Below are 23,121 nucleotides of genomic sequence, written 5' to 3' on the forward strand. Positions count from 1 at the left end.
AGTCCACCACTGCGGAGCCTGTCATTCCTGGAGTTTAGAAGCGTCATTTGCATCAGTACACTACACCCGCTCCCCACCACAGTCTGCGTCCCAGGTTTAAAACATTCCCGCGAAAACAGTAATAAAGAAAACGGTGTCCATTAACAAAATAGAAGTCATTTTATTTTTAAACGTGTGTTGGAAGGGGGTGAAGGGGGTATGTAACTGGAGAGGATAGTCAACATTAACTGGGTAAAGAAACGGGGGCAGGTTCAGCTTCTCTGTACACAAACTGAAAAGTCACAGGTTACCCTGCTCACTCAGGAACCTAGCTTTCAGAGCCTCCCGGATGCACAGCGCGTCCCGCTGGGCTCTTCTAAAAGCCCGGCTGTCTGGCTGGGCGTAATCAGAAGCCAGGCTATTTGCCTCAACCTCCCACCCCGCCATAAAGGTCTCCCCCTTGCTCTCACAGAGATTGTGGAGCACACAGCAAGCTGCTATAACAATGGGGATATTGGTTTCGCTGAGATCACAGCGAGTCAGTAAGCTTCTCCATCTCCCCTTGAGACGGCCAAAAGCACACTCCACCACCATTCTGCACTTGCTCAGCCGGTAGTTGAAGAGTTCTTTTTCAGTGTCCAGGGCGCCAGTATAGGGCTTCATGAGCCAGGGCATTAGCGGGTAGGTGGGGTCCCCGAGGATCACTGTAGGCATCTCCACATCCCCAAGACTTATTTTGTGGTCCGGGAAGTAAATACCTTCCTGCAGCCGTCTAAACAGACCAGAGTTCCTGAAAACACGAGCGTCATTAACCTTGCCCGGCCATCCGACGTTTATGTTTGTAAAACGTCCCCGATGGTCCACCAGTGCTTGCAGCACCATTGAAAAATAGCCCTTTCTGTTAATGTACTGGCTGGCCTGGTGGTCCGGTCCCAGGATAGGGATGTGAGTTCCATCTATAGCCCCACCGCAGTTTGGGAATCCCATCTCGGCGAAGCCATCTATGATGACCTGCACGTTTCCCAGGGTCACTACCTTTGAGAGCAGTACCTCAACGATTGCGTTGGCTACTTGCATCACAACAACCCCCACGGTAGATTTGCCCACGCCAAAGTGGTTCGTGACTGACCGGTAGCTGTCTGGCGTTGCAAGCTTCCAGAGGGCTATGGCCACTCGCTTCTGGACAGTCAAGGCTGCTCGCATCCGGGTGTCGTTGCGCTTCAGGGCAGGGGACAGCAACTCACAAAGTTCGAGGAAAGTCCCCTTCCGCATGCGAAAGTTTCGCAGCCACTGGGATTCGTCCCAGACCTGCAGCACTATGTGGTCCCACCAGTCCGTGCTTGTTTCCCGGGCCCAGAATCGCCATTCCACAACATCCACATGACCCATTGTCACCGTGATGTCCTCGGCGCTGGGTCCCGTGCTTTCTGACAGGCCTGTGCTACTCTCAGACTTCAGGCCCTCACCGCGGTGCCGTAGCCTCCTCGCCCGATTTATCTGCATCTGCCTCTGGGAAAGGTGTATGATAAGCTGCGAGGCGTTGACAACGGCCACAACTGCAGCGATGGTCGCAGCGGGCTCCATGCTCGCAGTACTGTGGCGTCCGCGCTGTCACTGACCAGAAAAGTGCGCGAACTGATTTCCCGCCGGCGCTTTCAGGGAGGGAGGGAGGGCGTTAGTGACGGACGGATGACGACAGTTACCCAAAAGCACCCTCGACACATTTTTTTACCCAGAAGGCATTGGCGGCTCGACCCAGAATTCCAATGGGCAGCGGGGACTGCGGGAACTGTGGGATAGCTGCCCACAGTGCACCGCTTCCAATGTCGACGCTTTCCACGTTAGTGTGGACTCACAAAGTCGAATTACTGTCCTTAGTGTGGACACACACGTTCGACTTTGCAATATCGATTCCACATATTCGATTTAAGTGAAATCGAACTACTCTCGTAGTGTAGTCATACCCTAACATGTTACTGAAAACCTCCCATGATGGAGATTCCTTAACTTTCTTAGGTAATTTGTTTCAGTGCTTAACTACCCTTACAGTCAGTGCTTAACTACCCTTACATTACATTTTTCCTAATGTCTAAACTAAATCTCCCTTGATACAATTTAAGCCCATTGCGTCTTGTCCTGTCCTCAGTGGACAACCTTTTATGTGCTTGAAGACTGTTATGTTCTCACTCCGTTTTCTCTTCTCCAGACTAAACAAACCAGTTTTTTTTTTTAATCGTTTCTTATAGGTCATGTTTTCTAGACCTTTAATCATTTTTGTTGCTCTCCTCTGGACTTTCTTGAATTTGTCCGCATCTTTCCCGAAGTGTGGTGCCCAGAACTGGACACAGGACTGCAGTTGAGGCCTTATCAGAGCTGAGGAGAATGGAAGAATTACTACTTGTGTTTTGCTTACAACACTCATGCTAATACACCTTTACCCCAATATAACGCTGTCCTCGGGAGCCAAAAAATCTTACCGCGTTATAGGTGAAACCGTGTTATATCGAACTTGCTTTGATCCACCGGAGTGTGCAGCCCCGCCCCTCCCGGAGCACTGCTTTACCGCGTTATATCCGAATTCGTGTTATATCGGGTCGCATTATATTGGGGTAGGAGGTGTACATCCCAGAATGATGTTCTGTTTGTTTTCCCAACAGTATTACATTGTTGCCTCATTTAATTTGTGTCCACTATAACTTCTAGATCCTTTTCTACAGTATTCTTTCCTAGGCAATCATTTCCCATTTTGTATTTGTGCAGCTGATTATTCCTTCCTCAGTGTGTAGTACAGTACTTTGCATTTGTCCTTACTCAGTTTCACCCTATTTATTTCAGACCATTTCTCCAACTTATCAAGATCATTTTGAATTCTAATCCTGTCCTTCAAAAGCTCTTCCAACCCTTCCTAGCTTGGTATTATCCACAGACTTTGAGTGTACACTTTATGCCATTATCCAAACCATTTATGAAGATATTGAGTAGAACCAGACTCCAGGCCAATCCCTGTGGGACCCCACTTGATATGCCTCTCCAGCTGGCTGTGAACCACTGATAACTACTCTGAGTATAATTTTCCAACTAGTTGTGCGCCCATTTATAGTAGGCTTGTCTAGACTATGTTTCCCTAGTTTGCTTATGAGAATGTTGTGTGAGACAGTATCCTGTTACAGGACAGTTGATAGGCATGTATTGCTAGTGCTAATCAGCCAAATTTTCTGGATAGACTGCCTAGTTGTTTAAGCCTTGTCATAGGCAGTTCTGGCTAAGCAGGATCTTTAAGGTCTCCACCATAATATCTGGCGGCTTTGAGTAGGTCATATCCTCCTGCTGGTCTCTGATGTTGCCCCTGTGATTACTTTGCCAGTCAACTGTGCTCAAGCCATGGCCTCTTTGAATGTTTGAATGCCAAACTGGGCCAACATACAAATACACTGTCTCTCCTTTCTTGCTTTTGGCGTAATCAGACCAAGTTTCTATTTTGTTTTCAGCCTCTCAAGTCCCTTCTATAATTTTTCTCATAGATGGAGAACAAGTGACTGATCTGCCTTACCCTGAGCAGTTGAAAGCAGGTGTGGGATGGGAATGGAAGGCAGTCTTTCCCATTTGTGCTTCCCAGAAGCAAGTTATGGGGGAATCCCTCTTAGTATGCATACCCAAGTTCCCTGTCTTCAGGGAGGATGCTAAAGGGAATAGCTGGGGCATCTGGGTAAGAGGAGTAGTAGTGGATGGTGCAGGGCGGTGGTATATCTGGATGGTGGGCTAGAGTAATAATGACTTAAGTAATGGGGTTGGTGAAGAGGCCTGGTGCAGCTGGATAAATTAGGACAGTTGAATGGAGAGCTGCCTGAGGTATCAGGTGGTGGTTGTTGGGGCAGCGGGTAGTTTCTGGCGCAGCACACTCTCTCCTTGTGCTGGCTTTACTACTGCCACCACCCTTTGGTCCCTGCTCTCTTTTCCGACTGTGCTGACCAGCTCTGTGCTGGATTTGAGGCAGCAGGGGAATAGCAAGGGGAAGGAGAGGCAATGAGGCTGCAACTGTCAAATAAATAGTGATGTTTTGGTCACATGATATCCAACAGTGAAGAATGTAATCATGAACTTCGTACAGTAAATCCCAAAAGAGGCAACTTCTTCACCAACACAATCTTCAGAGCAGCAAGATTTGCAGTCAGTATCCGACCAAACTGACAAGGAGCTAGGTACACAAAAATGCAGATACTATGTTAAGTACAACACAAGAGAAATAAAATCTCATGACTAAATATCTTGAATTTTTAGATACATTCAATGTACTTTAGAAGTCTTAAATGGAGCTTGTGTGCATGCACTCGCGCACTCTGTTTTATGCTTACAACATCCAATCAAATTCAATATTATAGTTTAGCCAGAGACTGATTATCTGTTTTGATGGATTGCAGGCACTGGGGTCTAATCCAGATCCCTTGCTTATCAGTCAGTTGCAACCTCTGTAAGTGATTCCTATTCTACCTCTACCTCTTCTTCTATGGCTGCAGCAGCTAGAGTTGTCTGACACAAATGGCTCAGTGAGGGATGAGAAATATTTGGTTACCCTCCAACATACTGCCTAGCTGTGGTGGGCCTGGGCAATAACTCTTCATAGGAACAGACAAGCAGTGACGTCCACATGACATAATCTTACTTTTTGTAATTTGTTTATTTTCTGGTGGTTTTCTGAATTATTACTTTTCCGTTGTTTAAATTCCTTAAATCTGTAAGTGATACATTTATGGTACTGTGATTAGTTTTGAGTTAATACAATAAGAATAAAAATGAAGTGATTCATTCAGAAATTGGTCAAATATTTAAGCAAATTTCACTAACACAAAGATTCATTGACATAGATATAAAATAGTCTCACTATTGTAGTAGCTTTATATTTAGTCATATTTTAATTAGTTTTGGGTGTATTTGGTGTAAGAATCTTTTTTTGTACCTCGTTAATACCCATTTAGGATATTACCACGTCACCGCTTGATAATTTAATAGTGGGTAGTGGGAGTATTGTCTATTTATTTGATCAGATTTTCAGTATTGTTCATTCAATTACTTCATCAGTATTGCTGTTAAATATTTTTGTAATGTTTTTAATCTTTCAGCCTAGAAATGCTGGATAAAGTAGAGCCACCTACAATTCCTGAAGGTTATGCCATGTCTGTGGCTTTCCACTGTTTATTGGATCTTGTCCGTGGTATCACTACCATGATTGAAGGAGAGTTGGGACAGGCTGAAACAGACAATCAGACCATGACTGAGGCAACTTCATCACCAACACAGTCTTCGGAGCAGCAAGATTTGCAGTCAGTATCTGACCAAACTGACAAGGAGCTAGGTATACAAAAATGCAGATACTATGTTAAGTACAACACAAGAGAAATAAAATCTCATGATTAAATGCCTTGAATTTTTAGATACATTCAATTTACTTTAGAAGTCTTAAATGGAGTTTTATAGAAGCATCCTAGCAACTCCGTAATAAAGATTGCTTGCAGATTTACATTTAAAGCAGAGGAGCAAAATCCTCTCTTCCATACTTTATTTTAATTTAGTTTCTAAGTTTTATATACTAACTTTTTCTTGGGGCAAATGAATTTAAATTTTGGTCACATTTTTCATAACTTTGACACAACACGCTTTTGAAAATCTCTTTTGGAAATTTTTCCCGAGAATATTTGAGTTTCTGTAGCTGAATGGCCAGTCTCTAGAAATTCTTGACTTGTGTGCATGCACTCTCACACACTGTTTCATGCTTACAACGTCTCAGAAATAACCCACTTTTTCAATTTTAAGTTATTTTCCTTTTTTGCTATACACTATTTTATCTGTGCAGGAAAAAGGCAATAGAACAAGTTCTACTAGTTAGTTCTGTTCTCCAGTACTACCTGCTGCCTCCCTGAGTCCTCAACCCGGCATAGCACAGAAACCCTGGAAGGTCAGGGAGACATCCTGGTCAATACCGGTATGGGGATGGTAGGATATATGGCTTGGAGAAGGAGGTCTCTGGCTGCAGAGGACAAGATGGAGGTTCTGGAGAAACAAAAGTTAAATGGGGCTATGAGTAGGGAGGTGGAAAGGGAGCCTAATTAGAAACATAGGGGAAGAGGCAGAAACAGCAATGATGCAGGGAGCTGATTGGTGCAAGGAGTGGTAATGAGCCCACTCCCTGGGCACAAAAAGACTGGGCTCCGATGGTATTGCTGCCTAGTATGCCAGGGTTTAGGAATAGAGGGAGTAGGACAGAGGGGAATAAAGGAGGGGGGATTGACATTACAGTATCAGAGGTGGAAGCCAAACTTGACCAGCTAAACGGGACTAAATCGTGCGGACCGGATGATCTTCATCCTAGAATATTGAAGGAACTGGCGCGAGAAATTGCGAGCCCCTTGGCGATAATTTTTAATGAATCTGTAAACTCGGGGGTGGTACCGTTGGACTGGAGAATAGCTAATGTGGTCCCTATTTTCAAGAAGGGGAAAAAAAGTGACCCGGGTAACTACAGGCCTGTTAGTTTAACTTCTGTAGTATGCAAGGTCTTGGAAAAAATTTTGAAGGAGAAAGTAGTTAAGGACCTTGAGGTGAATGGCAATTGGGACAAATTACAACATGGGTTTACGAAAGGCAGATCATGCCAAACCAACCTGATCTCCTTCTTTGAGAAAGTAACAGACCTTCTAGATAAAGGAAATGCGGTGGATCTAATATACCTCGATTTTAGTAAAGCGTTTGATACGGTACCGCATGAGGAATTATTGGTTAAATTGGAAAAGATGGGGATCGATAGGAAAATCCAGAGGTGGATAAGGAACTGGTTAAAGGGGAGACTGCAGCGGGTAGTACTGAAAGGTGAACTGTCAGATTGGAGGGCGGTCACCAGTGGGGTTCCTCAAGGTTCGGTTTTGGGTCCGATTTTATTTAATCTATTCATTACTGACCTCGGAACCGAATGTAGAAGTGGGCTGATAAAGTTTGCGGATGACACAAAGTTGGGAGGTATTGCCAACTCGGAGAAGGATCGGGATATTCTGCAGGGAGACTTGGATGACCTTGTTAATTGGAGTAATAATAATAGGATGAGATTTAATAGTGAGAAGTGTAAGGTGATGCATTTAGGGATGACTAACAAGAATTTCAGTTATAAGCTAGGGACGCATAGGTTAGAAGTGACGGAGGAGGAGAAGGACCTCGGAGTCCTGGTTGATCGCAGGATGACTATGAGTCGGCAATGTGACGTGGCTGTGAAAAAAGCTAATGCGATCTTGGGATGCATAAGGCGAGGTATTTCTAGTAGGGACAGGGAGGTGCTGCTTCCGTTATACAAGGCGCTGGTGAGACCTCACTTGGAGTACCGTGTGCAGTTCTGGTCTCCTATGTTTAAAAAGGATGAACTCAAACTGGAACGGGTACAGAGAAGGGCCACTAGGCTGATCCGAGGAATGGAAAACCTTTCCTATGAAAGGAGACTCGAGGAGCTTGGTTTGTTTAGCCTAACCAAAAGAAGGCTGAGGGGGGATATGATTGCTCTCTTTAAATATATCAAAGGGATAAATACCAGGGAGGGAGAGGAATTATTTCAGCTCAGTACTAATGTGGACACGAGAACGAATGGATATAAACTGGCCGTGGGGAAATTTAGGCTTGAAATTAGACGAAGGTTTCTAACCGTCAGAGGGGTGAAATTTTGGAACAGCCTTCCGAGGGAAACGGTGGGGGCGAAAGACCTCTCTGGCTTCAAGATTAGGCTAGATAAGTTTATGGAGGGAATGGTTTGATGGGATAACGTGGTTTTAGTCAATTAGGCAATAACGGCCATCGCTGGTAAAATGAGGGTCTGGCTAGAGAATCTTGCCTGTACGCTCGGGGTTCTGCTGATCGCCATATTTGGGGTCGGGAAGGAATTTTCCTCCAGGGTAGATTGGCAGTGGCCCTGGAGGTTTTTCGCCTTCCTCCGCAGCATAGGGCAGGGGTCGCAAGCTGGAAGATTCTCTGCGACTTGAAGTCTTTAGATCACGATCTGGAGACTTCAACAGCAGAGTTAAGGGAAAGTGGGGGGGTCAGCTTTTGTGGCCTGCATCATGCGGGAGGTCAGACTAGATGCCATATTGGTCCCTTCTGACCTTAAAGTCTATGAGTCTATGAGGAAGCTGAGGCAATAATGCTGCAGGGAGCAGAATGCCTCCATGCTAAGGCGTCAACACTCAGTACTGCTTTCCCAGCTATGGGAGTTATGGGCATATCATCAGGATGGGCCAGGGCATCAACAAATCCAGAGCTCTCCATGGTGCTGCTGCCACGGCTCCATAGGAATACATGCCATGATGCACCTTTGTGACATGCCAAAGGTCGGGGCAGGATGAGGAAAAAAACCAACATCGATAATGTTCAAGTCCATCAACTAGGCAGATGCAGGGGGTCCGCTGGCCGCCTGCTGCGGCTGGGCAGATGCAGGGGGGCTGCTGACCGCGGCTGGACAGCTGCGCTGGGTCCCCCCGCCACAGCTGGGAGCTCCAGCCCCCACACAAAAAAGTCATGGAGTTCAATGAAAGTCATGGATTCCGTGACAGAATCCTAGCCTTAGTTATAGGTTGAAAATGCAAGGGAATTTGTTAAAAAGGTAAGGAGTCAGAGAGCAATGATTGATGACTTAACTGGCAGTTTCCCTTAATTTTTAATGATTGCATGGTGATATTTTCACTTCAGCAATCTTCTCTCAGATGTAACTACTTTTTTGTTTAGGGGAATATAAAAATAATTTTGGCCTATACATTACTAACCTAAAAAAGATCTAACAGCTAGCATTTGTGCATTTGTTCCAACAGTTATTTAATAAACTTCCAGTATCTATTAGCACTATAAAATCTTTTTCTTTTAAGTTAACAGAGCTGTTTGGGAAGAAATGGTGAATGCGTGCTGGTGTGGTCTTCTTGCTGCACTGTCGCTGCTTCTTGATGCCAGGTACTCACTCTGTGTTAATTTTTGCTGATCCTTCATAGGTTATGTTCACAATTCTGTCCAAAACTGATTTTTTTTGGAACCTGTCTAGTTGGCTGGTGTGGGGGAAGAAGCTGTTCACAGGAAATGGGGAATGAATGATTTGTGGTGGTGATTGTGATTTAAGAAAGGACAGTCTGGCCTTGCAGGAATAATCTTCCTGATGATCCCCAAAAATCTAACATAAGCCCTAGTTCTATCTGGAATGAGAAATCATTTTATCAGAGAAATTATTATTATTATTTTTTACAACTTTTCATTAAGGCCAAGTTACAATAAAACTTTAACATACTATATTGTATGTTACTTATAACTTAATCAGGATCAGGTTAATATTCAAAGAAACTGGCTGAAGATTCTGGCCTGATGGCTGGAGCACCCTGTTCTCGCTAAAATGGGTGACCAAATTTCTAAATACCTATTCTCTTTTTGGTGCTTCTCTTATGTACATACTTGGTGTGAAAGCTTTTCCATTACAAGGACAGTCCAAATTTTACTAGACCACAATTCCATAGGCGTCAGGGATCACTCCTGTAGCTGCTAACAATAAAAAAAAATTAATTTGTCGTTCTGTTTAAAATGTGTATCCTTTACTGGAGCATTAAGTGAGCAAATGAGGGGATCTCTAGGAAGCTGGCATTTTGTCATAAGATGAAACTATTTAAAAGCTTCCTACCCAAACTCAAATTCCTGGACACAACCACCACATGTGCAAGTATGTTCCCCTTTCCCCTCCAAACACTCCAAAAGAGTGCTTCCCTAGTAGCAAAAATAAGATGGATTTTACCTAGAGTTAAATGCCATCTATAAACTAATGTTATATTAAAAAAAAAAAAAATCGTCAGGCGCTAGACAAATTGAAGATGAATATTCCCTTTCAGTTATAGAGACCCTCCCATCCTGATCAGTGTCTTTGTACCAATGTGTCTTCCAGTTTTTTTTCTGGGTTGTTTTCTTATCAACATCTTAAAATTTAAACCTTTTGCTCCCACTATAACTGGGTTATAAAAACAGATAAGTTCATGAAGGATAGATCCATCAGTTGCTATTAGTCAAGATGGTTAGGGATGCAACCCCATGCTCTGGGTATCCTAAGTCTCTAAGTGCCAGAAGCTGGGAGCGGACGACAGGGGATGGATCATTCAATAGTTACTCTTTTCTGTTCATTCCCTCTGTAGCATCTGGCATTGGCCACTGTTTGAAGACAGGAGACTGGGCTAAATGGATCATTGGTTTGACCCCAAATGGACGTTCTTATGTTCTTAGCTTCCTCCTGGGTCAACTCCTAAAAATGTGGTTAAAAATCTAGTGAGAACCACCTTGTATCCAGATTTCACAGAAAAATGTTTGACTTGTAAATATTAAAAGGATGGGATCTTTATATTATTTACATTCATACATACCTCTTGGTATGACTTCAAATCGGGACCCAATTAAATTAGATTTTTGAAGATTTACGTTTTAATTACTTATTTAATCATTTTTACACTAGCAGCTGGAATCTTTCAGTACGGTGAAATGATACCACTTAAAGGATAAAAGCCGTGATTATTTCCATTGAGGGATTTATTTACTAGTAGCTATGGTTTTGCAATATTTTTAATTAGATATTTTTCTTCCAAAAACCCTCTTGACTCCTCATAAACATTCTTCTGATGGTAGAAAGCTAATTTAAAAAAATTACACATCCACTCTACACTCCTTATGCTAAATCATTCAGAATAGAAGAGCTATGTAATAAGAATTAGAGTTCCAAAATGTTTTTTTAATTGGTTAAATTTGCTCTTTGACATTTTCAGTGTTGACAGTATTGTATATGAATTTTTGCTGGCTTTTACCATCATACGTCTAACCAGCTGCTTATTTCTATATAATGACTATCTGACTTGTCTCTATTAAACGCTTTGTACTTTTTTCAGCACGGATGAAGCTGCCACAGAAAATATTTTAAAAGCAGAATTGACCATGGCTGCACTTTGTGGAAAACTGGGTCTTGTAACTTCAAGAGATGCCTTTATCACTGCCATTTGCAAAGGCTCCTTGCCTCCTCATTATGCCCTCACTGTACTGAACAGCACAACTACAACTCTCTCCAGCAAATGTAAGGGTATAATTAAGGCTAAATTGTATACTCATTTGTTTATTTAATCTTATTTCACACACTACGTTAACCCATGCTTAATGTAAAAAATAACCTCAAGCCACAATGATAAACTTGGAGTACTTCTCTTTTTCATGACATGACTGTAAACATATGTAAGTTTTCAGTATCTGCTGGCATAAAATGTTTGGCAATGTGGTATGTAAAACTGAAAAAACTGATACTTCAAATTAATACTCGTGACTGTGGCCCCACTGTGCACGTGCTGGAGCCTGCCCACGTGCAACACTTTGCATGATTGGGAATTTGCTTTATTTATCCACTATAAACCTTGAAAAAGAAAACTGTTTTTGGTTTAAAAAAAAAAAAGTGATGTGCAACTGACATTTCAGGTATTGATGCATTCTAGATATAATGGCTCTTATGCCTCATCCATTGTATTCTGAGATTATCTATTTTTTTAAAATTACATTTAAAAAAATTGCTAAAAGATCTTATTTATTCTTTGCAGAAAAGTTGACTCAACATTCATATTTTCAAGAAAATTATAAGCATTATTTCTTACGTGTTTTTACAGAGCACAAAAATATGTCCAAAATAACCTGTTATAGTACTCATATTTTTTGTAACTCCATGGGTTGGATCATATTTACTACATCTGTGAGTGGAAGGTACTCTCTCCTACCTTCATGGAAGTTGGGTTTAGCTGCCACAGCAACACTATTCTCTACTCTCCCCTGCTATCCTTCGATCCCACCAGGGAATGCCTCAAGGTTGAGGGCCCTTGCATGAGCAGGCGATAGGCCAGGGGTAGGAGGAGATACAGGTTGCAAATACAGGTAGTATAATCCCTCCACCCACAATGCAAAATCTACTTGTAAATTGTTAAAGGCTAAAGCTGTTTTAAGCTTTCCTACAGATCCCTGCACTTTGCACTATAGTCTCTCTCCTTACGAAGAGTTTTCTAGACACATTTACAGACTGGGGAGTCCTAACAGCATGTCTTAAATGTAGCTCACACCTGTTGGGCAACTAGTGGGGTAAGAAGCCTTCAGAACCAATGTGAAAGTACAGGGTACTTGTGTTGATGGCACTGTGTCTGTGTTAGATCCCATGAGGTGTATGGCTTCTAGGGAAGAAGCCATTGATGTTTCTTGGGGGACAAAAGCAGAAATATACACACCCCCATTTGGAATGCTCTGGGAAAACTCTGATTTTTCCTTTCCTCTTTCCTTCGTGAGGTTTTCCATAGAAGAGGATGATCTGGCCTATGTTGCAATTGGGACCATTAGCTGCCTTGTCATATTATGACTATCATATACTTATAGGTAGGGCTATGTTTTAGTCATGGGAATTTTTAGTAAAAGTCACGGACAGGTCACGGGCAGTAAACAAAAATTCACAGTCCGTGACCTGTCCATGACTTTTACTATATACCCCTGACCAAAACTTGGGTTGGGGGGACTGCCCGGGGGCGCTGCAGGTGTTGGGGGAGGGCGGCCTGGGTACTGGGGTAGGAGGGCGGACAGCGGTGTGTGGCCCGGGTCCCCCGCTGGTGCTGAGGGGGAGTCCCTCGGTGCACTGTCTCCGCCCAGAGTGCTGGCTTTGCAGCTCCCATTGTCCGGGAACCACAGCCAATGGGATCTGCGGGGGCGGTTCCTGCAGGCGGAGCAGCGTGCAGAGCTGCCTGGCCATGCCTCTGCCTAGCGAGTGAGGGTGATGTTGCCACTTCCAGGGAGCCCTCCAGGTAAGTGCCGCCCAGAGCCTGCCTCACCCCATCCCAGGCCCCTACCCCCTCACACACCCAAACTCTGCTGCTCAGGGAGGGGGGCATGGTGGCCCGAGACAGCCCCAGCAGTGGCCGGTGCAGAAGTCTCAGAGGTCATGGAAAGTCACAGAATCCATGACTTTCTGTGACCCCGTGACAAACTCGCAGCCTTACTTATAGGATAAGGAGAGAAGCCTTGTCTAACCTGGAGATTTGCACCATTGCAACTTGTAATGGTTCCACTGAATCGTTGTAATTTATAATGGTGCATTGCATCCATATTAGCTCTGGTGTTTTGAGCGCATCGCTGCATAGTTTGCAGATGCAGTATTGTAGTTACCTAGCCCATAGTTCTCGGTACAGGTCTCAAAGAAGGAGCTTCTGGGGGTAGCAATCTACAGTTAGAAGGCACCGTACCAATTTTTATAAGAATGTGAACAGTATCAATTAGAATTTTTCAGTGTATGAAATGTTTTGTAAAATGAAATGGCATTGTTACTGCATTAAAATATTTTTAATCTGGCTTAATATTAAATATTCTTTAAAGAAGATTGAATGTATTGCATTTTGTCTACTGCATGAATTAAATTTAGGAAGCTGCAGAAGCTAAAAACAAAGTGGTAAGGAGTACAATAGTCTTTGCACAGGTTGGTTGCAGAAAGGGACTAATTATCTTTATAGCTGTAATAGGACAGACTGAGGTGCCCTCCTATGGCAGGCTGCAGCACAACAGGTGCACCTGTCTGTTTCCCCAGTCCAGCTATGAAAAAAAGCTCAGTCTCTTTCACTGTCCAGTCCAGAGTCCTGCCTCTGGGTATAAATTATTCAAATACATGTACAATAATTTATATAATCCTCATAGTAAAACCATTCTTCGAATTCCCACAGTAAAACATATCAAGTACAGTGATTTTCCATTTCCTTCTCCAGGGACATCACTTCCAGGTGAGTCACCCACCCGTGAGTCCACCAGCACTTAGTTTCCACTTCCTTTCTGCCCTTGCACCAAGGCCCCACTCTCCTGGCTGTCCACCTAAAAGTAACCAGTCTTATGATTCTTCTACGCAAAACACAGTCCAATGACTCAACCCTTTCCAGCCTCCTGGTACTGGCTTTCTGGGTCAGCAGGCTAGCAACTCTGTTAGTTTCCTACCAAATCCCTCCCTATTCCCAGGGAGGGCCTGCAGAGCTTTTTGCTCTCTTCAGAGTTCCTGTCTGTGCCAGGCAGCTCTCACTTCCCCCTTTCCTTTCTCCTTCCAGGCAGCTGTAACCTGTCCCTTTCCTTGCTCTTTCAGTCTGTACTCTTGGGCAGCTCTCACCTGCCCTTCTTTCTCTTCCCCTTATATGGCCCACGTGCCACCTTTTAACACCAGTTGGGAGGCAGCTAATCAATCATTGGTGCACTGGCCCTGCTTTCTCTTAAAGGGCTCAGTCACTCTATGACGCTAGCACTGTACTGGGGAGGCCTAGTGCAGCTTCAATATTTTCACTTTGAATACACAAGCTACAGTGGTGCAGAGTGACTCAATGCATGGTAACCACAATGAGCCTTACACAGAGAAAATGCAGTTTTGACAGCATTGGCAATGCTTGTGCTCCATTAGAAACATTTTGAATGTAGGTATGAAGTATATTGCAAGCATGACAAATGGCTTATTATGGTGTTTACAATACCAAAATCCTCCAGTGCAGATAAAACTAAAGGAGGACATGTGGTTTGTCATTCTCACATGAACTGGTATTTAAAAGGAACTATCAACCTGAACTTAAGTCCCAGTCAGTTTAAAGAAAAAATTAAAATAATTTCTGGTACTAACCTCCCTCTCTGAGTTCAGTGGTTTTATAATCCCTTCTTATTTTCAAATGTTTCTCGTTTTGTGTGTGGAAAAGCCACACATACAAGGGAAGGTGACTGACTAAGAACTATACAGAAGAAATAGAGCAACTGAGTATGCACAAAGTAAACAAAGTGGAAAAAATAGAGCAAAATCCCTTTTTCTAATCTCTTCCCATTCTAATAATAATTTTGGGTAGTGTTCTTTGAATGGCTTTTGCACATTTCCACTCTTATGCATTTAGACTGTCTAGGCGGCGGCGTTGGCACATCCAAAGAGTGGGAATGTGCAGAGTCCATCTCAAACACTAGTTACTGCCTTTATTTACTTTTAACAATAGTTAGGTACACATTTTTCAGCTAGAAGTGAGATTGTATAAGGTCCTTTTAAGTTGATGGTTTCCCTTTCAAAATGAGTATCTGTTATGCTGCAAGTCCTATGCAATAATAAATGTAAGTGAGAGACTATTTTTACCTATAAAATAAAGTGACATATTGACACTGCTATAAATATAATCTATGGGCTCAGTCCTGCAAAGCTCTCAATGGGACCACTCATGTGAGTAAAGTTACTACTTATGTGTTTGCAGCCAAGTTAATAGAATATTTACTGCATTTTACATGAGGATTTTTCTTTGTTCTCTAGCTTATTCTATTCAGGGGCAGAATGTTCAGATGATCAGTCCATCAAGTGAGTCTCACCAGCAAGTTGTAGCAGTAGGGCAACCGCTAGCTCTCCAGCCACAGGGAACAGTAATGGTAAAGTACAATTTCTAAGTAACTTTTTTCTGTTGAATTGCTTTCTTTTTCTGTATCTGATTCTCTCTCAATCCCTTTCTTCCTATGTGATTCCTTACTACTACAATGAACTGAACCTACTCACTATGAGTAGCTGGAACTCTCTTGTGTATTTACTTGTAGCAGAGATAATGGATAATCTTTTATTGTAACAAGAGGCCCATTTACTTAAAGTAGCCTCCTAATTTTTTCATAGCTGGGAGAACCTGTGGATATATGAAAGATCTGTTATCATGTTAAGAGGTGGCCACTGTGGCTCTTTGTGCACTTGAATGACCCATTATCATGACTATGAATGTCAGTAATGGGTGCCCTTTGTCCCCCTCAACTATGGTTTAAAAACGGTTAACGTAGACAGGGTCATATGATTGAACATCCATTTTTTTTTTTAAATGTCAGACATCTGGAGAAACAAAGTGTCTAATTTCTGGAAATAAAATTGAAAATAATTTGACTCTGTTTACACTGTCAAGCTATTCCCAACCCTTATTCAATTGGGAATGGGGGACCAGTTGTTGAAAGCTGTTGAGTTACTTCCCTGGTATGGATGCATCACATAAGTGCAGGTTTTTTATTTAATATATCATTAAATATTTTTTAAGATATTAGTGATTTTACTAGGAATGCCATTGATTTCTCATAATACATAAATATAACAATGTAATATGTTCTGTCTAGCTGACTTCAAAAAATATCCAATGTATGAGGACATTACTTAACTTGGCTCACTGCCATGGAGCAGTTCTTGGTACATCATGGCAACTTGTCTTGGCTACTCTACAGGTATGGTGTAGGTAATGCATGTATTGCTTTTTGATTGGCTTGTTGTTATAATTCGGGGTGGGTTATGATTTCTAAGATGTGGGCATTGTTGATTTGAACACAGCAACATACGGTTAGATTGTATTTTACTCATTATATGTTCTAATGTCCATAAAGAAGTGCTCTAGCACTGTCCTCTGAACTTTGTTTGTTGTATCTGCCTGAGAGAGCAGGTGCAGGCTGATTGTTCTCTAAAAGAGTAGAAGTGTTAGCTTCTTCTCACAAACTGATGAGGCTTTTCTCATGGAACTCAGAAAAATATTTAGAGATCAGATATCTCCAAAAATACAAATATAGTATTTTATATTCATTGATCTGTATAGTTCAGTTAGAAATTCATCCTTTATATTTCAGCATCTCGTATGGATTCTGGGTTTAAAGCCTGGCGTTGGAGGTGCCTTAAAACCTGGGAGAGCTGTAGAAGGACCCAGCACAGTAAGCATAATTGTTCATTCTGTAATATAATGATTGTGCAATACTTTCTCTTGCAATCTACAAAATACATTTTTCTGTCCCTTAGGTTCTAACTACAGCAGTTATGACTGATTTACCAGTTATATCCAATATACTTTCAAGACTATTTGAAAGCTCACAGTAAGAGACATCTTCTTATGATCTAAGTATTTGTTTGTATCAGCGGTGACAGTGTTTTGATAGCTGGTATTTTTCAGGTACCTTGATGACGTGTCTTTACATCATTTAATAAATGCCCTTTGTTCCTTGTCTCTGGAAGCTATGGAAATGGCCTATGGAAATAACAAGGTATAGAACACTTTTTGTTATTACTTTTCAGATATGTATTTGTAAGATAGGCATCAGACTCATGTTTGTTGTTAAGCTAGATTAGTGTTTTTTAATATCAAAATAAGCTAATGCTACATATGATATGAGCATAAAATTAGCACATTAAGACAAGGAATTTTCTTCTCTGAACACTTGTGTAGTATTTTTATCATGTTTTCTAACATTAACTAAGCAATGTCGAGCATTTCCATTAATAATCAGGTTGTAGATGGATGAGTTTTTAAAAGCTTTGTAGATTTCAGAAAGCTAGGATGTGGAATGACACGGTATGCTCTGGGATATATTAAAATGTTCCATTTCAACCAATATCTTCTAAAATGCTTTAAAACTAGTTTGACAATTTTGGTTTAAAACAAAAAAAGCACGTCACTACGTGGGAGTCCTGGGGAGAGAAGTGGAATGACTTTCTGAGCCTGCTACCCCCCAGAGATATTTAAGGAGCTTTAGGGGTGAGGATTTCCCTTGAGGGGTGTGGTATTAGGTGGTGTGTTGCTTGTTCTTTTGCTTTGGTGGTAGTGTCTTCAGGAGAGAAGTAAATACAAAAATGATTAAATGATTTTTGGTTTATTATGTACTAAAATTATAAAACTGGGAGAGGGGACTTCAAAATGCAAAGAGAGGAAATTGAGTTAAAATAGTTTGAATTTAACATTAACTAAAAATGAGAACAAGGAACCTCACGTTAAGGGGAAATAGTAAAGTGCACTCTGCAGCATAATTATAATGTGGCAGCCATTTTACTATGTGGTGATAGTTAATTTTTTTTATAGTTGAGCATAAAATGCTATTGTTTTGTACACAGATCAAATGAATGGGAGATTGATTACATCTCTTCAGGAACTTACAACTTTGATCCTAAATCTAGGATGACAGTAATACGAGCTTTGCTAAATATTTAGATAAAATAATCTCTACTGTTGGCTTTTATATATTTCAAATTTAAGTCTGTTACGATGGAACAGAAATCAGATTCTTTTGTTAGTAAAGTGTGTTCAGATTTTCTGTTGGGAAGGATAGCATTAAAAGACATTATTATGCAAGAGAGAGAGCTTTGGGAGGGATTGTAATACTCATGCTACTCAAGCAAACTCGGTGTATCAAAAAAGGAAAAAACTGTTATCAAAAGGGAGTGTTTGTCTCTTTTCCTATCCCCTTGTGGCTGGTAATAGCATAGTGTTGGTGCATCTGTGGAAACCTCCCAGTCCCATTTAGCTGCAGTGTGAGGTCTGTGACTTCCATAAGTTGTCAAATACAATTACTGTAATGAATGGAAAAATCTTACCAGGAAATCAAAAGAAGGGGAACATTTCTAAAATTACACTAGGTATCTCTAATCATGTGTTTAAATTCCATTTTACTTAGGAACCATCTCTTTTTGCTGTTGCTAAACTGTTGGAAACGGGACTGGTTAACATGCATAGGATTGAGATTCTGTGGAGACCTCTGACTGGTCACCTCCTAGAGGTAACTGATTTGTCTTATCATAAATACTACTATATATAGCTCTTAGTAAAATCTTTCTATTATCTATCTTTCTGCAAGGACTTAACTAAAAATGTAAAAAGAAGCATCAATATTCTAAATGTAACTTTTGATCAATCTTCTTAGTTTTAGCTTGTCTGACTTCCTGTTTCTAGAATGGTGTATATCTCCTTTACCTTTAAAGGTGTTATTGGAATTGTTTATTTTTTTTCTCTACAGTGTTAAATATCTGCCTTTATATATTTTAAGCATGTTAAGATAAAGCAAAATGATTATCAGTTTAACATTTTTATATACTGCTTGCACCTCAGAGAAGTTTCATTCTGGATTCATGTAGCGTATTGGGTAGTTAATGTTCTCAAAATGAAGTTGAGCACATTTCCCTGACATAGTAAAGCAATAATCACTATTCTGGGTTGGCCCTCTTCAGCGTAATCCCTGGGATTCAGCTCATCTCCAGAGCCTCTCATCTTCCCCTGTGAGGAAGAATGAGGGTACCTTAGTCTGCAAAGACTTAAGACAAAAGACCCTTTTTCCTACAGGTCAGGTCAGTGTATCAGCCATCTCCTGGGTCTCTTACTCATGTTTTCCTTCAGCAGCTGATCTATTACAGGCTCTTGCCCATGCGGGACACCAGTCACAACTTGAAATGAAATGACAAATTCCACTTATAAACAAACATTCTTTTAAAGTGCTGCCTTAATCCTTATTAACCTAAAATTGGGCCTCCGTGATGTTATGAGAAAGATGGATAACACATAGTGGACACCCTGCCAGACTTCCACTGAGGGGAAAAAGTCCTTCCTGATCCCCAAAACCGGCAATTTGGTCCGATTTCCCCTTCCACCCAGCATCTGCGAAACATATACTTCAGTGGTATGTGGCAGGGAGAGCAGGAGCAATCCTAGCAGTGTGCCTGGGATTAGAGCCCTGAAAATCCGCGGGTATCCGCTTTATATCCATGGATATCCGCAGACCATTTCTGCTGATGTGGAGCCCAGCTGGGGAGCCGTGGCGGACCCTCCACCTGACGGAGTGGGGGGAGCACTGAGAGCAGCCCCCGGCCGTATCCCCGCCCCCTCGGCTTCCTGCCTGGCCGAGGGCAGGTGGAGGGTCCATGACTCCCAACCAAGCTCCGGCAGGGGGGATGCGTGGGAGCCTCAACCTGGCCCCCAGCATAGAGCCCTACAAATCCACGGATCCGCAGATAATTTTTGTGGCTCGGCTGCGGATACACATTTGTGTATCTGCGCCAGGCTCTACCTGGGATGTTTTACAGATAGCTGGGGGTAAAGGGCATGAGAACCACCCTTCAAGCTTGACTAGTGAGTGGTAGACGGGGTGGTGGCGACACTTCTCCACTCCCCACTATCCCATCCCCAGAACAGTTGAATCTGCCCTTCCCTTTCTCCATCTTCCCTTGACACAGGCATTGCCTATCCCTGACAGTCTCATACATCCCTATCCCCACTGAGAAGGGGTTGGTGCAGCATTGTCTTTACAAGTCACTGAAGGCTCAAAACAGTTTTTTCTTGAGACTGACACAGATATATCAAGTATGAAAGCATGGAGAATTGCTCATGGTATGTTTGCACAGCTTTGCAGAAGATGGTATGCATTTGTAGTGTTTTAATTTCTCTGCACTACAAATAGTGATTTATGAAAATTTAGAATTGGGCAATCTTGATGTGAACTACATCAAGAAACAAAGGCGAGTCAATTTTGAGAGGCCAGTGAAAATTTAGTTTCTCTTCGATTTATGGCATTATACCTATCTTTTACTCAAGGGTTTGAAAGAAGAATGGAGTGTCGTCTTCACATTATATTTCTTAACATTTGTACAATAATTTTAGGTTTATTTAAATGTGTATTTTTATGTACGACAAACCAAACACAGACGTACGTACGTACACACGCGCGCGCGCACACACACACACACACACACACACACACACACACACACACACACACACACACACACACACACACACACACACAGGCTTTTGTTGGTCACTTCCGTACATTAAGGACATTTTTTGCTGTACTAAAAAATAGATAGTGAACCTGGGTATGTTTCATAACAGTTCAAGGCCAAGTTAAATGAAAATGAGTTACAGGCACACCTTCTAGAGCATAATTTGGTTCTTTGTGTCAAACCATTTTTAAGCTACCAATATCTAAATTAGCAATGATATGTATTGCCTTTTCATTTAATTTGTGAAACTATATTTTGTTGAACTGACTTGATTTTCACATTGTTTACTTCTGCCTCTCTCCCTGTTGCTTCCTCTTGTTTCCTTATTCAGAAGGTAAGCTTTTCCTACCGATGTGTTTTCCTTAATCATTATTAAACTTAGTCTTAACGTTTGAGGACCTTACCACCTAATTGATTGACAGAAGCAGGTTGTTTTGAGAAATATAGGAAAAATAGTGAAATACAGAGGTTTCAGCTGTTTGTCTTATTCTTGTAAATTAATATTTGATTATCATCATTATTTTAAAAACACTACGTAGTTTATATATCCAGTTTGAATTGTGAAAGTTTACAACTCTTCTTGGTTTAAATGAATGTAGCTTTAAATAAGGCTATGCTGTATCTTCAGGTCTGCCAGCATCCAAACTCCAGAATGAGAGAATGGGGTGCAGAAGCGTTAACCTCTCTCATTAAAGCCGGGCTTACATTTAACCATGACCCTCCATTATCACAAAATCAGGTAAAGTAAGTTTTGTGAAATGATTCTTTCCTTTTCTAGAATTCATAATGAACATGAAATCAGAGTCTTCCCTACAGATAATTCAACAAACAGGTGGCATTCATAAAGCAGTTTTACTATTGAGTTTATAAATACTGTAGATGGAACTTTGTGCGTTAGGTACAGAGATCATGCATTCTGATCAGCTACAACCTCCTTCCTTTCACACATGGAGAACAAAGAATGATGTTGCTAACTCACTGTGTTCATGTAGTAGAACAAAATGTGGACCACCGTCATCAGTACAAAACAATTCTAAAATGGTTAGAGGAATATAGAAAATTTTTACAGAAGGCACAGGATTACAAGATACAGTTTATACACCAAAAGAATCTATCTTTATCCTGTCTCTCTATATAAAGCCATTATATGAGAGAGAGAGAAAGTTAGCTGATTTTTCCTACACATACTTTGGCTTTTTCTCTTCAGCTGTTTTTAAATTTTTTCTGTCTCCTATTCATTTCTCGGCGTTTAATTAAAAAAAAATTAGCCCTTTTCTGTTATCTTACAGAGTCTGTCCCTATAATTTTTTTATTCTTTGGCAATATATATTTTTATTTTCTGACTTAAAATGTATGTCTCTTTTTTAGAAGTGTAATAAAACTAGGTTCTTTAGGGGTAGTGTTTCAAATACTACCTTTTTTATTTAATAAATTTTACTTCATGCAGATTTCTTTTCCGACTGCTAATTAATCTTTTGGGCCAGATTTTCTATTTAAATCTGGCCCCTAGGCACTACTCAGTTTAGGAACCAGATTCTTAAAGTGACTGACCAGCTGAGAAAAAACACCATCGGGAGGAAACTTTCAGCTGGCAGAGCTGGTTTCATTCACCCTAACATAGGGAAATTGCCAAAGGCAGGATGCAGCCATGTTATATCGATCCTTCATTGGTGTATGCTAGAGCTAGCACAGACTAGACCACAGAATCAAGAGGGCTGAGTGCTCCTAGACAGTGGTTGGATGCACTGAGGGAATCAAGTCCTTCACGTGGAGTCAAACCAGCAAGGCCTGAGATAAAAGTTCAGTGTTTTTTGACTGAGGACTAAGTTCTGGTGAGACCTGCAATCTTCCGGTCATTTTGACATTTGGAATGGAAAATTATATCACCAGAACAAAGCAACTGTTAAAAGGAGAAATTTTAAGTTCATTCAATGTATATGTATATTTGTCTAAAAATTAAAGTAATGCATATGTTGGGCATAGATGGCTATGACATACCAAATGAAACATAGAGGAACATAAAAGTATTGTTTTTTGTTTTAACGTGATATGGCCTGTTCCATTTAGGGTAAAATGTTTTGGAGGGTTTTTTTTTTGGGTAGTTTGTTATTGAGAAATAAAAGCTTTTAGGACTTTGGCATGGAATGTCCCTTTCTGATCCTCCGCCCTTCTCTTTTAAGTCCTCCTTTCTCCTTCCCATTGCATTTGAAGTTGACTCAGTAGTCAATATTAGTTACTGCTCATCTGTATCACTTCCCTTTTCATTTGAAAAACTGCGCTGTGGAAAAACCTGTTAATTATGATTTTGTGGTAAAAAATTAAAGATCTGTCAACCATGAAAAATAAATGAAATCCTGTATCATCTCATGCCTCTTAATATTATAATAATAATAATAATACTCATAAAATAATAATGCTTAGCACTTTTTATAAAGATTCATAAGCCCTGCACAAAATAATAGTTAATCTTCAAAACATTTCTGTGAAAGATTACAGTTTAAAGATTCCATCCTCTCAGCATCCATTACATGATTACAAGATTGCCTGGTAAC

General features: G+C 41.2%; 1 protein-coding gene across 3 annotated transcripts in view; it reads left to right on the forward strand.

The window, feature by feature from the left end:
- Nucleotides 1-23,121, forward strand: part of MON2 (MON2 homolog, regulator of endosome-to-Golgi trafficking) — a 175,086-nt gene that overhangs the window by 73,512 nt on the left and 78,453 nt on the right. For 2 of the 3 annotated variants that reach the window (XM_026648770.1, XM_026648771.1), the window contains exons 12-21: nucleotides 5,097-5,329; nucleotides 8,868-8,949; nucleotides 10,905-11,086; nucleotides 15,335-15,447; nucleotides 16,165-16,269; nucleotides 16,663-16,743; nucleotides 16,829-16,902; nucleotides 16,980-17,070; nucleotides 18,475-18,576; nucleotides 21,198-21,308. In XM_026648770.1, the coding sequence (XP_026504555.1) occupies nucleotides 5,097-5,329; nucleotides 8,868-8,949; nucleotides 10,905-11,086; nucleotides 15,335-15,447; nucleotides 16,165-16,269; nucleotides 16,663-16,743; nucleotides 16,829-16,902; nucleotides 16,980-17,070; nucleotides 18,475-18,576; nucleotides 21,198-21,308 (1,174 nt within the window). The remainder of the gene's footprint in view (nucleotides 1-5,096; nucleotides 5,330-8,867; nucleotides 8,950-10,904; nucleotides 11,087-15,334; nucleotides 15,448-16,164; nucleotides 16,270-16,662; nucleotides 16,744-16,828; nucleotides 16,903-16,979; nucleotides 17,071-18,474; nucleotides 18,577-21,197; nucleotides 21,309-23,121) is intronic. The other variant, XM_029910836.1, reaches the window with a different exon arrangement.

Source organism: Terrapene carolina, unplaced genomic scaffold, assembly GCF_002925995.2.
Source record: "Terrapene carolina triunguis isolate 2854851 unplaced genomic scaffold, T_m_triunguis-2.0 Scaffold68, whole genome shotgun sequence".
NCBI classification, from domain to species: Eukaryota; Metazoa; Chordata; order Testudines; family Emydidae; genus Terrapene; species Terrapene triunguis.